This window comes from Esox lucius, chromosome 13 (genome assembly GCF_011004845.1).
Source record: "Esox lucius isolate fEsoLuc1 chromosome 13, fEsoLuc1.pri, whole genome shotgun sequence".
Taxonomy (NCBI): domain Eukaryota; kingdom Metazoa; phylum Chordata; class Actinopteri; order Esociformes; family Esocidae; genus Esox; species Esox lucius.
The window spans coordinates 23211545-23230220 of record NC_047581.1 but is presented as its reverse complement, the minus strand read 5'-3'; the positions used below and the strand labels follow the sequence as shown (position 1 = coordinate 23230220).

Genomic DNA, 18676 nt, shown 5'->3' with positions numbered 1-18676 from the left:
GTGTGAGTATACAGCCATGAGGGAATAGGAATGTGACATGTCCCATTTCCACGCAGCAGCACTGGCGCCATAAAAACACACACAGATCAATCTCTTCTTAAAAGCTATCTCAGCAGTTACTTCTGCCCTGATTAGCAGTGACAAACCATTTACAGATGTTGTTGATTTGTTTTGATCACATCGACGCTACGAAAAGAATATCCTATTAATGCTGACCTTCATAATTAAAGCAAAACTCTTCAGCTTTTTGGAAAATGAACAGGTTCATAGGTTTGAAACACATCCCTACGTGTAGTCTGCAAAATATGTTTACCAGTTGTAAAAATAGTTTCCGGTGACACTGTACTGTATAAAAAAAACTGGCCTGACAAAATAATCAGGATTTTTTCTCCCAACTAATCTTGTGTTAATTGGCACTCCACACAACAATGCAATCTAAATCTTCATTTTAAGGTAATAATGGCACAGAGATAAATGTGAAAGCATGTATATTTCCACTATTCACTAATAGCTTAGTTATGGGTTTCCTAAAAGGACAAGCTTGTATATCATATGTATAGTGAAGATTGACTTTTATGTTACACTGCACTTTTTAAAAAGGCTTTTAGGCATATTGTCTGACAATGGATTCAAGAGGCTTGTAGTTAGCAGGCAGTGGAGGAAGACATCTCAACACTGAAACTGCCTGCCTGGCCGAATCGATGTCAATAAAACAGGCACATTTACCCAAGGTAGGGCAGGACACCTTGGCGGTACAGCTGCGCCCCAGTCCCTATGTAGTCCACTACTTTAGATCAGATCCCTATGGGTCCTGCTCAAATAAAGTGCACTACATACCGTAAAGACAGGGGTTTCAATCAGGATGCATCTCTTGCCTTCCTTCCTACAATTTAATCAGTCAGTCATCCAGGAGTAATGTCCCTAATATCATGATTTCTCCATTACTCTATTTAACATAATTAAAGTGTCGAGCGGCGAGCCATAAAGAGGGCCGTTGGAGATTGTAATTCTGCCGTAAAGCCATGAAGCATGAAAATGTCACTTACCGAGTAGCCCCGGCCTGACAGCGAGAGAGTGGAGCTCTGTAGAGAGAGGAGAACAGGGTTGACCTTTAGGGAGCGTGAGTCAGCCGCTGACAGACATGATGAAGCCACCACGCTTTAATATCAATATTCACGTTAACCTTTTCCCTCCCCGCCCGCCTGTCCACCTGCGCCGGACCCACGAAAGCCAGCGAAAACCTCCCTGCCATTCATTCTGAATGGCCTTGACCAGGCAGAGGGAGACGAAGAGTCTCAAAACAGCAGCTCAATGCAGAACATGTGAAAGGACCCCCTGGAGGATGTTGGTTGTAGTTGTAACGTAAAGGAAAATACAAAGGTAGGAATGTTTGATCCTGAAACACTGACAAATGCTTAAGACTGACAACACCACCACGCATCCACGCTGCTAAAATCACAACGACAGCGCTTTGAAATATGCGGTTTTGGAGTGAAAAAAACAGCTTAGATGTATCAGCGGACATTAGTGTTGCCTAAATATATCGTTCCCTTGCATTGCCCCTTACAAACCCAATCTTTCATTGATTTGTAAAATATACACAAAAAATAGATATAGCGGAATAACATTTACAGTAAATACGTATTGAGGTGTAGTTCAGAGTTTCTCTCTTGTATGGCAAATCCCAAAATATATGACATTTTTGAAATATAGAGATACCACATAATAAACCTATCACGTGTATGCTGACAGTGGGATGTGGCCCCTGACAGAGACCTGGTTCAACATGAGAGGAGCCAGACAGCCTGGAGGGTGCAGCTCTACCTCCACCCCCCCACCCACCTCCGTCAATCACTCTGGCCACAGTCAGAATACCAATCTCCACATCTCTCTGCTTCCACTTTCCCCCCTTTTACTTCTCCGTTTCGATTGGCAATTTCTCCTCCAGTCTCAGGAGGGGACTTTTCTGCTAGACCAATTTTGCCCATAGTACCTCCAATCTCTCCATTCCCTCCTCCCTCCATCTCCCCCCCCCCCCCCCATCTCTCCCACACCTGTCTCTGGGCTTTAGCCCTCATCAGTGCCTCTGTTCCCCCTGATTCACAGCCCAAACCCCACTGTGACGATTAGGGAGATAGATGTCCAACAGCCAACCGGAAAGTCAGCCCTGCGGGAATCAAAAGACTATTCCCTCTCTATTCACCCATTCTGTCCCCACTGCCTGAGAGGGGTAGAGGGCAGGGCAGAGGTGGAGGGCACAGCGACAAGGGCCGTATATGTGGACACAAAGGGGTAAAGACCCAAACAACTTATGTAAATGAGTGTATACATGCACACATACTGTAGAAGACAACAAATTGTGTATGTTGCTGTGTATGCATTCACACCATGTTCATGTGTTTGTACATGAGTGCGTTTGTGTGTGTGTGTGTGTGTGTGTGTGTGTGTGTGTGACTCAGTGAGTAGTGGGAGGCCAAGGCCGTTTGGAATTAGCCTTACTATGCAGGGTTCATTCAAGTTGGAGCATTTGGAGCAGAAAGAGAGGCTTATTTAAATGATAATGAGGGACAATCCATTGGATTTAGTCCGGGTGAAGGGAAGAGGGGAAAAAATCCATTACAGCAGGCAATGGTTCATAAGCCATAGGGCCGGGATACAGCTAAACACTCTCTCTTAAAGGCCATTATACATGGCTCTCAATGGATTTCTGCTGCGCTTAGGACTTCAAAAGGATTTAAGAACCCGCCCCAGAGAGGCAGCAGCGAGTAGGGGGAGGAAAGGGGAGAACAGGGGAGGCTTTGGGGTGTGGAGGACGCTGGCGGCGTTTTAGGGTTAACTAAACAGCCCCCGAGAACAGAAATGTTGCTAAATCCGCCCCCTAATCCTCTCCCCATTTCCACGCCCCCTCCCCTGTAGCCTCAAATCCTTGGTGACAAGCAGGGCGGGGCCTGGTGCTTGGTTTTCTTATGCGCCAGACTATTGGTTTTTGAGCTGCAGGAACTGAAAAGGGCCAATCATGGCTCGGCAGAGCGTGAAGTTTGTGTGTGTGTGTGTGTGTTTGTGTGTGAAAGCAGGGCCAGCAGCATCCAGCATGCAGCCAGCAGCAGGCCTCACAGCTTTCCAGGAGGAGTGGGTGGGTGGATTGGTCGGTGAGACCCCATCAGTACTGAAACCATCTCAACACCCTCCCTCCAAACCCCCCCCCCCCACGCTAACAAAAATGCACACAAAAAATCTCCCTATACATTTCCCTAATCCCTGCCTGTATGGCAGCTTTCTGACAGCGCCCAGCTGAACCAGGAAGAGAATTACCTAGTCAACATAAACAGATAAAGACCCTAGCTACCGTGAAGATGAACAAACAACATCCTTCTGCGTGTCTCTAGCGCTGCTTCCTAAATTGATGCATGACTGTTCTCAGAGCGGAGAGGAAGAAGCAAGCTTCTCATTTGTCTCTGTTTCCTTTTGGCGGTCCAACAACACAAAATCCATTTGAATCGTGGCTACAGAACAGTACATCATTAGTTAGGAGCTCTTACACCCAGCTACCATTTTGATGTGGGTATCAAATGTGCCTTCATGCATTTTATGAAAATTACCATTTGTTCTCGCTCGGTGCAGTAGCAGATTTCATGGGAGTTGAAAAGGGAAGACACTGATATGAAATCCTTCCCTTCCAGTAGTGGCCATGGCCAGCTGTCTTAGTGGGACCGACTCTGCTCAGAGAGCCTATCTGTGGTTGAGAGATGGATAGATAGGGGTGGATGGCGTGGCTACAACGATCAGCGTCTTTGCACCATCTATTTGGCAGGAGATTAGAGCGACACGCCATATCTAACACCGTCGGCGATTACAGCATGCAATTTTCAACAGTCCCCCCCTCCTCACTCCTCCTCCCGTACCCCCAACACCCTTTTCACTGCCGCATTTCCCTGTCAGAGCTGTCATCTGCCAACACGCTTTTATCTGCCAAACCCGCCTCTTTCTCCTGACTTTTTCATTAAAAAACAGCCTTTTACACAAGCTCATGAGGAATGGCAAGGAGAGAGAGAGAAGCACAGAGATAAAGAGAGAGCGAGAGAGGAGAGAGAGGCAGAGAGAGAGAGAGAGAGAGTCTTAGAAAAGGAGGTCGAAGGGAGAGAAAGATAAAATATGCATGTGGGTGGGGGAGTGTCTCACTCCCCACATCTCTAGATTTTCTTTCGGACTTCTGAATAGCTTGAACAAAACATTTAATAAGTTCATTAAAATCTTTTCTCTCCATCATTTTCCCTCGATCACTCCGACTTTAGAAGCAGCAACCCCCTTTCCAAGCTCCCACTCCGTGCAGCAAAACTAACTGTCTGATTGAATTTAGAGAGGTTTGGGAGGTTGGGTTGACAGGCATTAGTTAGGAAGCATATTCTACATTCATTTAAAATGAGCCGCTTGGGGATTTTGCATAAATTCTCATTACTTCCCCTGTATCTAAATTGCATTATTTCATCCTTAGCACCAACCGACACCCAGGCTGTCGCAGATTTCTGCTCATCTTTAAAATGTGCTAGCATACGGATGCACGCACAGCAGTTATTGGAAAGACCTTTAACTCTTTGGTCACTGGGTCTGTGAGGGTCTGGAGGTATGGAGGATCAGATGGTCTGGGGAGGTATGGAGAGTCTGATGGTCTGGGGAGGTATGGAGGGTCTGATGGTCTGGGGAGGTATGGAGGGTCTGATGGTCTGGGGAGGTATGGAGGGTCTGATGGTCTGGGGAGGTATGGAAGGTCTGATGGTCTGGGGAGGTATGGAAGGTCTGATGGTCTGGGGAGGTATGGAAGGTCTGATGGTCTGAGGAGATATGGAGGGTCCGATGGTCTGGGGAGGTATGGAGGGTCCAATGGTCTGGGGAGGTATGGAGGGTCTGATGGTCTGGGGAGGTATGGAGGGTCCGATGGTCTGGGGAGGTATGGAGGGTCCGGTGGTCTGGGGAGGTATGGAAGGTCTGATGGTCTGGGGAGGTATGGAAGGCCTGATGGTCTGGGGAGGTATGGAGGGTCTGGTTTAGAGGGTGTCTCTCACCTCACTCAGGGGCTCTTTAGACGTGCTTCGGTTGGGCCTGTTGATCTCCTGCATGGCCCCATCCTCATCCAGCCTCACCGGACGAACCTGCAGAGCTTTGATCTGGAGGAGAGGACAACAGGGAAAAGCAGTCATTACTAATACAAATGGTTACTGAACATGATATTTATAGTGTTACTGAACATTTCTGATTGAACAAAGAAAAAGTATCACTTTCAATTATCACAAGTCAAAGAGGACTAAGTGGGCGCCACATAACTTTGCATAGACCTCCCACTAGGCATCCTGTGGTGTATTCCCACATAGGTAATCTATTGATCACACAAGTGGCTCAGTGGAAAACTGTTGGCCCCATGTTCTTAAGACAGGTCTAGAAGAAGGTCTTATTTCAAAGAAGGTCTAGCCCAGTGACGTCAGACCCAGGCCTTTTGATCCAATTCCCCAAAACTAAGACGAAGGCGTATGCTCGTTTAGGTGACATTAACACAGCTGGAATGATGTTACAAAACGTGCACGACGACAGCCAAATCGCCCACATTGTTTCAATTGCACAGGGATGTATCTATTTTAGTCCATCAGCAAGTGCTCGCGGTCATCTCAAGGTCAGATTTAGCTAAATGTGTTACACTGTACACAGATACAAGCAAGGTATTTGTTGTAATGGTACTGTGCCCATGTGTAAAACTGCATGGATGTGTTAAAAATTCACGTTCAGGTTTGAAAGAAACACAGCTGTATATTTACCAATCACTCCAGATTTCTTTCGAGGCAAGACAATTGAGATGGGAAGATAATTGTCAAGGTTAGTATTCCCACCCTAATGTAGAGGCAGCAGATGGACAATTTTCCATATTAACCCCATTAATTAGTCTTAGATTAAAAATATGTATTAGAGCTCCAGAGATGAGAGGGCAGCAGTAACCAGCAGAACTGGGTCAATAAATACAGCGTGGTAAAAAAAAAAACATCTGCAGAAAAGCATTTAACAAAACCAAGAGCATATTGTATATTGTTTACAATCTGTGCATATCGTGAAGACTGGGTGGTGAAGCCGCCTTAGTGGAGAGCAAGTGTCATTCAGTGGGCGCCAGACAGATTAGTGCTGAGTGATGCAGTGGCCTGGTAGAAACCTGCATTCCTAGGACAGATGGGAGGCAGCCACACTGCCACAGTTGGACCAGGAGGTACCCCTCCCTACCACAGGTGCACCTCCTCCTATCAGCCTCCCACCAGCCCCTCTATGAAGACAACAGGGATGGCTGATGAGCAACTGCTGCCCATAGGGTGTAATCCATTTCACTAGCAGCTTGCTGCTCTGACTGCCTCGGTCCCTAGTGGCGTGGCATGAGATGCTCCCGTCAGTCTCCAGTTCTCCACTGTCATTTAGGCAGATCACTGCTACAATTAACCTTTCCGGGTAAATATCAATTATGGCCCCCGGCAGAGTAGAATTAAAAGGGTCATCAGCTAATCTGACAGGTCCTGTTCTGAGGCGGCGTGGCGGAGGCTCTGCCACCTGGCTGGCAGGGAGGCACTAGTCGGGCTGTTTGTATGCCCCTCTGTCCGTCTGTCTGTTTGCCTACCTGCTCAGTGACGAGCCAAATAGAAACAATTCCCTTTTAATTACCCTGCCTGGTGATACCCGGCTGGCAGGACAGATGAGCCCTGCTGCTTCGATGAAAGGCGCTCGCCTTTGTTGAGGTCAGCCATGACAGACCGGCAGAATGCTACGGCGACACGCTGCAATCAGGAAGCTTGGATAGACAGGCGGGGTGCAGGGAGAGAACCTGCAGGTGGTCAAAATCAGGTTTCTGCTGTCCACACTCCACTCTACTCCACCTCCCTCCACGTCACACTCTCTACTCCACCTCCCTCCACGTCACACTCTCTACTCCACCTCCCTACACGTCACACTCTCTACTCCACCTCCCTCCACATCACACTCTCTACTCCACCTCCCTACACGTCACACTCTCTACTCCACCTCCCTACACGTCACACTCTCTACTCCACCTCCCTACACGTCACACTCTCTACTCCACCTCCCTCCACGTCACACTCTCTACTCCACCTCCCTACACGTCACACTCTCTACTCCACCTCCCTCCACGTCACACTCTCTACTCCACCTCCCTCCACGTCACACTCTCTACTCCACCTCCCTCCAACGTCACACTCTCTACTCCACCTCCCTACATGTCACACTCTCTGCTCCACCTCCCTCCATGTCACACTCTCTACTCCACCTCCCTCCACGTCACACTCTCTACTCCACCTCCCTCCACGTCACACTCTCTACTCCACCTCCCTCCACGTCACACTCTCTACTCCACCTCCCTACATGTCACACTCTCTGCTCTACCTCCATCCATGTCACACTCTCTGCTCCATGCTGCACTGTTTGTATTTCTCTTTTCTTTCACTGGCTGTCAGGGTAATCACTCTTAAATCTCAAAATGAACCCACACTTAGACAGACGTGGAGAGGGTTTGAAGGAGAGTGAGGTTGTGTTAACGTCATCATCGCAACACTTCGGAGAGACAGGGAGACTCTGATGAATTTGTTTGAGCATCAACGTTGACAAATCTCAAACTCCAAATGTTTACACCCCTGCCAGCAGGTCCTGTAGTGAAGGATTCTCAGTCAGCTTTCACCCTGGTTATTGATCAGAGTAGAAGGGCTAATTAGCTATCCAGCTTTATGATGCTGCGTACCTGGCTGGCTGTTAAGAGCCTCTCTAACCTATTGTTCAGCAGGACGAGAGGAATTGATTCCGGCTTCCACTCTCTGATAGAGACTGACAGCCCTGTCGGCCTTTGATTAAGGTTGTGGTCAGTTGGTCCACAGAGAGGTTTTAATTGGTCTAGAGATCTGTCTGTATCTCTATCCCCCCAAGGCTAGGTGTGATGTGACAGCCTATCCTTCATGCACTGCTGGTAAGAGAACAAGACACCATTTGGGAAGCACCAACAAAAATCTGTCGTGGTACTGAAGGACAAGGCTACAGTACAGTGGACTTGTGGGTGGGGCTAAAGGTTTGCTCTGAGATGTGATTGGCCTATCTGGTTACAAAGATCAAGGTCACCACGGCCCTGAAGCCCATAAGGATCACGGGAAGTCTTTGAAATGCACTCTGGGTAATGCTAAGGGGATAGGTCTCTAAAGTGGCCTGTTTTAGAGCCCCATTTTTCATCCTGTGGATTAATTTTGTTTACAGCGGCGTGGAGAATTGCCAGGCGCAGTACAGGGCAAGGTTAAACACGTTGAGTTCAAGCGGCGTCGGCGAGTGGTTCCCTGCTCCGCATTAAAGGCACTCTGCAGAAATAAAAAGTACACAAGTAACGTGTGTTGTACATGAATAATGCACTGGAAATTAGGCCCATTAGTCTGGGTATTGAATGTGTCTGCTCTGCGGACAGACTCTCTCTGGAGGCTCTGCTCTGTGCTCTTTAATTAGCTTCAAAGGGCCCTCTAGCATCTTAATTTCCCCCAAGTTGAGTAGCTGCTGACTGCCGACTTGGGCCTGCTCATTAACACTGAACTGAACTGCAGGAGTGTATAAAGAGAGGGGAAAAAAACATGAACGAACCACGCCAGCCATTGCATTGATAAACAAAACAACCAAAAAAAAACTGGCAAACGGTCCATTCACGGTAGGCTGAGCTAGGCTAACCTACTGCTCCACCAACTCTATCAATCCCCAGCCAGCCTGCCGGCGCAGAGATGGTGGCTGCTGGTGGATGCTTTGTTGTCATGCTCTTTTGATCCCCTCTCATATTGCAGTGCAGCCATTTCAGGGCCTCGGCGTCAGAAGGGTCTCCACCTTCCTGCTCGAATTAGAATGCTTTCAGCCCCTTAGCACCTTCTCCTCTCCCTGGCCTCTCTTCACCTGTCAACTGGAGTCTTGAAAGTTGTGCCTCATAATCAACCCTTTGTCAGTCTGTATTACCCTCAACCAGACCTGAGCCTCCTCCAGGCTGTAACTCTCCTCCCGCTCCTCTCTGCTGGCCATGTTCTGGGGCTGTGGCGGGGCTTAGGGGTGCCGAGGTGGGCCAGGGGCGGGTGCGGAGGGCCTCAGCCAGGATACAGATCCTTCCTCTAATTTGTTTTCCCGAAAAGTGTCCTACGCAAAGGACCCTCACCCCCATTAACCCAACTAGGAGCGTTGAAGGAGAGCGCCACCACCAATGGGGGACGGGGAGGAGGGGAAAGGGAGGTGGTAGGCAGACACGGCCCTGCCCAGCGGTGCTGTGCATCAGGCAGGCAGACAGCAGAGAGAGGCACCTCAGTGCCACAGAGCACTGGCTCAATCTATCGGCTCATTATCCCCCCCCCCAGGCTGGAGCGCAGACAAGTGCACTTTAGGGCCACAGGCCAAATTGATTCATCTGCCTTCATTTTCTTCAGGCTCAGAAGTGGCAGCTGCTCGGAAGGCAGGGGAAGGAAGGAGAGTGAGCGGTGCTGGAGTTCCTGGCTTTGTTCCTCCTCGGCTCAGCAGCCCCCGACGTCTCGTCTGCCTGTCCCCGCCCCCCCCCCCCTTCTTACCCATTACATCCACCCCCCTCCCTTCTGGAATGGTAACAGCCACAACACCCAAAGTCCCTGACTGCAAATTAGCCCAAGGACAAAGTAGTGGATTTACTACAGGGAGAGAGCAAATGGATTTTTGCTTTTATTTTGACGAGTCCCAGCGTATCCATTACGTGTCTTAATCATGTATTATTCATCCGCCTCGTAATAAATGGCCACATAAAAAGGAAACACATATTACACAAGGGCTAAAATGCCCCCATAACTCTCTCCGGGTGCAGTCAGTCAGAAAGGACTACATCATATTTGCCAGGACAAGCTTGTGAAATTGCAACAAGATGGGGCTTCTATTCTTGGCAGTGACACCAGGATAAGAGACAGTCACTTCCTTGATTAAAAATAAATTGTATAAAAAAAACACACAAACAACTTGCAGCACACGAAAGAATGAACGCCCACCAGACACACGGGTTATAGTGAGAAGACACCACACACAGTCTGCATCCCTCTACGCCTCTGGTACACAGTAACAAATGAGTCAACCTTAAAAACCACTAACGCCTTTTGGCCTAATTCAGCGTTGCCCCTCAGGAGCCATCAGAGTCCCACAGGCCCTGTCGGTAACAGATGAACGGTGTAGAGTGGAGCCGGCCTCCCCCTGGCCCCCTCTTCCAAGCAGCCCTCTCCAATCACTCTCGCCATATGTCTCCTGGGGGAGAGAGAAAGGAGAGCGCTCCGAGGGAGTTGAGGATGGGAGGCGCACCTGCTCCTGAACAAGGACTAGTCCCTCAACACCTATCCCCCATGCTCTTCTCTGCCTCCCAATACCCACCCTACCACCAACTCCCTGTGACCCCCCCCACGCCTTCAGAGAGTCAATGGGACAGTGTCTGCCCTACACTGATAAGCACATAGCCCCAAAGGACAAACACACACACACACACACACACAGCCCCAAAGGACACACACACACACACACAGCCCCAAAGGACACCCCCCAACCCCCCAAAAGGACACCCACCCCCCCAACCACCCACCCACACACACACACACACACACACACACACATTGCCCCAAAGGACACACACACAAACACCCACAAACACGCACACAAACATAGCCCCACAGGCACATATACTCTCTCTTCCTATCCCAGGCAAGCATTTCTCAATGCTACTAACAACAGCAATTAGGCCAATGATGTTGAAATGTTAGTAATGTTATTAGAAACGAGAGCAAGTGCAATCCTCGGGATTTGTGTTCTCTTCATTACCCGAGTCAACATGGCATCCAAATTAAGCAGATCTCTCCCTCTCTATTTCGCTCTCCCCCCTCATGCTCCCCCTCCCTTGTAAGATACACAGGCTTTGATTCCTGCAAACACTATTAGCGTTGGAAGTAGGAGCGTGTTTTGCAAATGGTTAGGCATGCTAATGAGATACATTCAAATATGATTCACTTCACTTAGTCTTGTGTTGTTGTTTCTGTCTAGAGCTCAGCTTCATTATTTGCAAGTCAAAGTTGCCTCAACTTAAAAAAGGAGAATTTTCAAAGAGAGAGATAAAAGCAATAATAAAGAAATGGCATCTGGGTTTGGCTAGCATTACATTCAACCTTCAGTGGTTGAGGGATGGTTTAGGCAAAAATGAAGACATTCATGGAGTTTGTATTTAAATGTGATTATTGACTGAATATGGTGGGGCAGGCTAGCAGAGAGGGTCTACAAATATGACTTTTGAAATATATAAGCGCCACACATAATGCAGCAGAAAATTGAATTACTAGAAAAGATCCTACATGCATATGAGATACACACGTCATTATCCAGCATTATGCATGACAGCTGATCTGCATTGGCTAAGTACCATATTTATTCATATTTAATGTTGTTTACACACAAAGAAATTATAACTTTTATTATGATCTCATGGCAGCATTTCAGACTCAAAACAAAGCAATGCATTTTGAATGAGGGTTACTACATTGATAAATAACAACACACTGCCCTTGTAAAATGAGATACACACTGTTTCTTGTCCTATAGGAAGCAGTCATTATAGTTATTGTTCTTCTCAAAGACCAACAACGGTTCAATAAAAGCAATACATGTGTTCATCCAGTTAATATGTAGCGACATTGTTTCATAACAGCAGGATGTATCAATTCTGACTCTCCTCTTACAGACATATGAATTAGCAGAGATAAGTGATAAGGTGAGGCCTTAACACTGATATCACCTGATAAGCCAGGTTCTCAGAGAGGCTCAACCAGATGTGTCGAAACAACAGAATGTGAACTGCAGATAAAAATTCAGGTTTCCTTGCACTTTGCCTTAAAATACTGTGAACCAACTCAAGTCATAACAAGCTATCAAAAAAAAACATCACAATTACTGTACGAGTGAAGTGTCCAGATGTTGACTCATAACAAACCAAGATATGTTCAGATGAGAGTTATAACCAGTCACAGCACAACCTCTCCATGACATGTTAATCAAAACTCTTTTAGAAATAACCCTTATGTGGTTTTCCCAAGGGTCAATTTATTTGACCAGAGCCTCAAAAGTAGAGCAGTATGAAGGGAATAGGTTGTCATTGGGGACTAAGATACGGTGTAACATGGGCTAATTTCACCTGCCTGAAAAGGCTTTTCTTATTATCACTTTCAGAGTAGTAACATTCACACACTGTATGCAAAGTGACACATGGAATAGTGACACCCTCCCTTAACACGTAACCTGAGAAATATATATCTCTTTAATTAAATCAGAAATAATTATCAGCACAGTCAAGCTACATCAGAGGACATGTGAGAATCCACCAGGAACTGTATTAATTTAAATGCCTTTTGATTCAAACACGTACTTCGGACATTTTGCATTCCGACTTGACGATCCTATTATAAACTTAGTAGATGGGTATAAAACCAGAACAAAAATAAAATCCCAAAAAGGGTTTCCTTCTTTAAAGCCAGTTTCCCAGATCTATGCTTTCTCCCTATTAATTGTGCTAAATATTACCCCGTCATCCAAGAACGGAGAAATATACTGATTAAGGTAAAGAAATGAATTGCTAACTTATTTCTATCACTTTCTAGCAAGTAAATCTAGCCTACAAAAAATTGTCTGCTAACTTACAGTTCTGTTAAACTGTAGCAGAGATAATATTACACAAAGTTTTAAACATTTCAAAGTATGAGACACCCATTTAACACAGAGACTTCAACTGCTAGGAGGCCTTCCAACTCCACACTTGTAGATGGTGTCAATTAAAATTAATGACATCATGCGCAACATAATGGAGTGCTTAAATTTGATGTGTATGAGGGATAAGGGGACTTGCAATTGTACTCACTTGTGGACGGTCTCCAGGGAAATGAATGACATCCGCCTCATTTTTGAGACAATATGGTTAAAACGTATGCCTTTGGAGTCTTACAAATACATGTGTTCCTGTACTCCAAAAATGAAAACACATAACATTTGAAATGGAATCATGGGGCATTTTCAAAGGTTTTCTTTATTTGGCTCTGTATTCCAACAACTTGGATCTGACTATAGGATTAGACTCCAGACTGTCAGCTTTAAATTGAGGGTATTTTCATCCATATCAGATGAACCATTACAACAATTACAGCACCTTTTGTTCTTTGTGCCTCCATTTTAGGAGTATTTAGACAGATTAACATTATGTAAAATAAAGTAGTCATGTTTAGTACTTAGTCACATATCCATGCATGCAATGACTGTCTGAAATCTGTGACCCATAGACATCACCAGATGGTGGGTATCTTCTCTGGTGTGGCTCAGCTAAGGATGTACTGCACCACTGTCAGTTACTGATTGTTTTGGGGGCCTTTTTGGCTTCAGTCTTGTTTTCAGAAAGTGAAAGGCAAGCACATTTGTATTCAGATCAGTTGATTGATATGTTTTTGGACCTAAGAGACGTACTGGAAGCTATGCATTTACAATGACATTTTAGTCATGTACTAGACACCCTTAACTTGAGCGACTTACAGTAAGGGCATACATTTAAAAAATTAGGTAAAACAACCACACAGTTTAGTAGTAAGCGCATAGTACCTAATTAATTAGTTATTGGCAAAGGTCAGTGCTGAACAGAAGCCAATGCAAATAAACATAAAAGATAAAAAGTTAACAAAAGACAACAGACAGAGGTGGTGGCAGTGGATCGATTTTAAGTACTCTGCAAACAGGTGAGTTTTCAGGTGTTTTTTGAAGAAAGTTAGAGATTTTATCATCCTAGACTCCAAGGGAAGTAGGTTCCACCATTGAGGTGCCAGGACAGAGAAGAGTTTCGACTGTATGGATCAGGAACTTCTCTAAAGGGGTGGGACAGCCAAGAGCCCAGGGCTAGCTAAACAAAAAGCCAGGGTAGGGATGCTGAGTTTGAGCATTATCTGAAGGTAGGGAGGAGAAGTTCCTCTTTTTCCTCTGTAGGAAAGGACCATAGCCTTTAAGCGGATTCGAGCTTCATCACAAATTCATTGTAGAGTTCAAAGAAGCGGGTGAGATGGAAGTACTTGGAAAAGGTTGAACAGCCGAGCTGCTGCATTCTGAATGAGCTTCTGGGTTTGGGTTGCACTCGGCGGGGGCCCCACCAAGAGTGAGTTGCAGTAGTCCGGACGTGAGATGACAAGTGCCTGGACAAGTACCTACGCCAACGTGTTTGGGTCCTTGTTCTGCTGAATGATGAGGTGCTGTCTTATGAGTTTAGAGACATTTGTTAGTATGTGAACGGACAAGATATTTCAGTACACTTTAGAATTCTTCCAACTGCTGCCTTCAGCACTTACATCAGCAGTGAAGACAAGTCAGCCATTTCCAGTGGCAGCCATGCATGCCGAAAACATAAAAAACCCTCCATCGAATGTCATAAGTTGGTATACCAGTTGCCGTGTTATTAGTCGTGTCTGTCCAATATAGCATTTACTAGAACATTGAAGACTTTGAGATACTTTTTAAGCCATAGTGTTTTTATTTCTAACTAGTATATTTTTGACCTTGCAGTCCAGCCTCTGTAGGTCTCCCCTAGTCTTCTGCATATGGTAGTGGCTGACATCCCTGCCTGCTTCCTGGAGAGGGTTCCTCATCTGTTGAAACTGGTCTTTTATTTTCTTCACTATGTTGAGAAATATTTGGTCATTAACTGTAGAGGGCTTGGCTGGTCTACCAGGTTGTTTTCCATTGCATGGTTGTTTTTGGCACACAATGTTTGGCTGTATATCTGATCGATTTATTTTAATTTGTCCACCTCATGATTGGCAGCTTGACACTTTGGGCTTCAGGTTTTTAGACACCTGAATCAGACTGCATATGCACATGTAAAGCCTAGGGGAGGGTATTGGCAAGTACCTTGCGATACGATATATATTACGATACACAGGTTACGATTCAATACATCACCATATCACAACTGATACTGATACACATGATACTTACTGAAGTGCTAAAGAAAACCTCAAAAAATATTAGGCTATATACTTGAAAGGACAATCATTAGCTAATCCCCATAGGCAACCCCTAATAAAATTGAACCACTCAATTTGAAATGACTTAGAGCTTCTAAATTTAAGCCTTTGGACCCCAATAGAATTCTAGAATGCTGTTGATTACTGTAAAGTCTCAAAATAAATCTTATTTTCTAACACATTTCAAACAAACAGCCATAGCACAAATACAAAAAATGAATAACAATTAAAAATTAAGTTTGGTTTAAAAAGCACATACTCATCTTTTATTTGTCTAAACATGAATGTAACTTGGAATAATATAATGTGTTTTCTCTCATTAACAATCAAAAGAAATAACGAACATCCAAGTTGGCATAACAATATATTGCGAGGAGATTGAGCCAGGAGTCATATTAGGTCCGTACAGCTAATGTGATCATAATAAAGTAAGCACAAGTCAAATCTCAAGACATAGGCCCACAAGTCTTTATAAATAATAAGGAGAAATATGTGGCGTACATCTTTCGGCAGATGCAGTACATCATCGCGATCAAGTGAAAACATTGTCAGCGAAACACAACATTAGTGCTTCTTGACTAGTTGAACTAGTCATTTATTTGTAAGTCGTTTATTTGATAGCAAGTGTTTATTTGTAAAAATAATTATATATTATATATACTGGTTATGTCCAAATGCTGCTCCAGTATATAGGTTTCCCAACAGGCATATAAAACATAAACTAGTCCTACGAGTCTCCAGAAAAGAGATGGGGAAAGGAGAGATATAACGGGACAGAGAACAAGCATAAAAGAGTGAGAGATCCAGCGGGTTGTGTCACAAATGGTACCTTCTTCTCTACTTGGTGTACTACTTTTGATAAGGACCCTTGTCGGAGACAGCCAGAGCTCTGGGCCTGTTTAATGGACGGCAGATGAAACACATGAATCAGCCAGGGCTAACACGGCTCCCTCTGATGTATGACAACGCATCCTGCCCTTGGAAAAGTGGGACGTTATCTCATGCCTGCACCAACTGCCAGTGCATTTTTGTGTAGGAGTTTGTGCATATGGGTGTCATGAAAAGTGTGTGTGTGTGTGTGTGTGCACGCGTCCCTGCGTGGTGATGTTTGTGGTCTCACGGACAGCTGCACAAATCCCCTGTGGATTCATGTTCTGACAGCTGTTTGTTTTCATTAGGCTTAGGGAGGCATGTGTATGAAGGAGAGTTTAATGCTCTGGCCAACCATGGGGACATGAAAGCCAGAGGAGGTAAGTGGAAGACCACTGCCTTTTTATTGGCAACGACAAACTTATATATCATGTCTCTGTGCATAAACCTGAACATGTCAGTCATGTTTATTGTATATTGATCTGTAGGATATACTAAACCCTGGGTAAATCACACAGAGGATCCGAACACACATTGTATGGATTTAATGAGGGTAGCAAGAAGCGGTTAAATGGGAAACGTAGAATGAAGCCAACACCCACTATAGATTCACGGACCCTAACTTCACCACTGGGAACCTATAACACACTTGTCTCTGGAGGTGGAAAGCCAGTGTCATTTTACATCAAAGGATTCTGAATGAATCTTAATCATCTGTGAGCACTACCTAACACTGTGAATGTCAGCCAGGACATCCACAGTGCACATGGCTTTAGTTAGCCCTGAGCTTGGGAGCAACACTTGGCCAGTGGAGCATCGTCCAATGCAGTCCATCTGGTTATTGTACGTAAAGCCTCCAACGGCAGAGAAGAACGGCATATGCAGATCCTTCTTCCACTGGCAGACCAGTAGCACAGCATATCTACCATGACACTGTATGGTAATGTTTATGTAAAAATGCAGGGAGGATACTTTGAAAAAGCTATGGAAATTCAACCATGCAGAAACAATGCAGTATACCGCGCACACACCTGACATGCAAACATGGGGGCAGCACAGGACGTGTGGTCCATAAAGGAAATACACACACACACACACACACACACACAGATACGCACACACACACATAGACAGGCTTCTCTCTCCGCACAGACACAGAGGGAAAACTGGCAGAAACAAAGGGAAGAGAGAGAGGAAGAGAGAGTGGCATGTGGGCCTAGAGAGAAGAGAAATAGAGGAGGGGGAGGGAGAGTAGAGGGGTTAGGGTAGAGACTGGAGAAAAGGAGAAGAGAGAGCTTCATCAGTTTGGCTGATGAAGTCTTTCCTTCCCACACTGCACACATGAAAAGACTTGATTCTAGAAATCAGGAGGCAGGGAGGCGAAGGGGGAAGCATCTGTTGGAAACTTCACCAGGTAGAATATGAAGTTCATAGCATCTCTCTTGTCACTCTGCGTTGGCAGTGATGTCTGCTTTTTCTGTCAGATTCATCTGCAATAGCTTATGCCGGACCGGAGGAGAGAAAGACCGCAGGGTGGAGGAGAAGGAGGGCGGATGTACTGTAGTGGAGAAAAAGGAGGGTGGAGGAGAAGGAGGGCGGATGTACTGTAGTGGAGAAAAAGGAGGGTGGAGGTACAGGGAGAAGATGACTAACTCTCAAGGGTTGCGTTGGTATGGAAATCAGGTCTGAAAGAAACCCAGGATATGACAGTATCCTGCCTTGAAAGCTACAGCTTCAGAAAGATGTACTGAATATGCAGTTACATGGCCTGCATTTGCATGTATATGATTCCTTAAAATGCTGAAATGTGCTAAGCTAGGCATCCAAATTTCTCAATGCGAGTGCGTAGCTTGTCACGGTGTGATGTACAGTTCTGTACATATGACCAGACCTGTGTAATGTGATCAGCTCTCCTGTGTTGAATGGGATGATGGGGCGTTAACAGGATTTCAGGGGATTTCACTGCATCCTAATGAACAGGCAGTATAATTCTTAGATGGAGCCATCCTGTACTGGACCTAAAGTCACCAGCCCTCTGATGTCACCGGTCACCTAATGTCACCGGTTATTATTTCAGCAATTTCGAATAAGAAATCTCAGGAGAGAAGCACACTTGCTTGTCGAATATAATGCAATAGATAAAAGCATTAGTGAGGACATTTGAATTTCAACAGACTGTAGCCTTGGGTTGAGATCACACTGGCGATAAATGTCTAAAACAGACAAAGAGTAATGAACATACACACCACCAAACCAAATGTCCCACAATGCATATTTTTTTCAGTCAACTGCTCGTTTTTAACACATGCAAGAAAAATCTAACCTATTCGGAATGAACTATTCATGGATCACAACAGCTAATATTTCACAATGGCTTCAAAAACAAGGCATGTTTCGCATTCAATTTTTAAGTCTGGATTATTCAGATGATTAAATATGTCTTGATGAGAAACAGCCATAAGTCTGTAGATAAAAGACTGACTGAACTGTATACTGAACCAAACCCAAGGCATTTTATCTTTCTAGGCCGCACCACAAGCTACATACAGTACATCCAAAACGCTACATTTTTCAATAATACAAATATTACTACTAATAACAACATATGCAAAGCTTTACTAGTTATTGTGGTGGTAGAGGTGTCCCTATGAAGCAAAATAAGACTAACCACCTTGTGTTTGAAGCCTCAGCCCGGGCTGGTCACATGGATGACATTAACTAAGTGT

General features: G+C 45.3%; 1 protein-coding gene across 12 annotated transcripts in view; it reads right to left on the bottom strand.

The window, feature by feature from the left end:
- fbrsl1 (fibrosin-like 1) overlaps window positions 1-18676 on the bottom strand; it is a 328078-nt gene that overhangs the window by 182480 nt on the left and 126922 nt on the right. For 11 of the 12 annotated variants that reach the window (XM_034296385.1, XM_034296390.1, XM_034296383.1 and 8 more), the window contains 2 exons: window positions 5061-5162; window positions 1047-1082 (listed from right to left, as the gene is read on the bottom strand). In XM_034296385.1, the coding sequence (XP_034152276.1) occupies window positions 1047-1082; window positions 5061-5162 (138 nt within the window). The remainder of the gene's footprint in view (window positions 1-1046; window positions 1083-5060; window positions 5163-18676) is intronic. The other variant, XM_034296389.1, reaches the window with a different exon arrangement.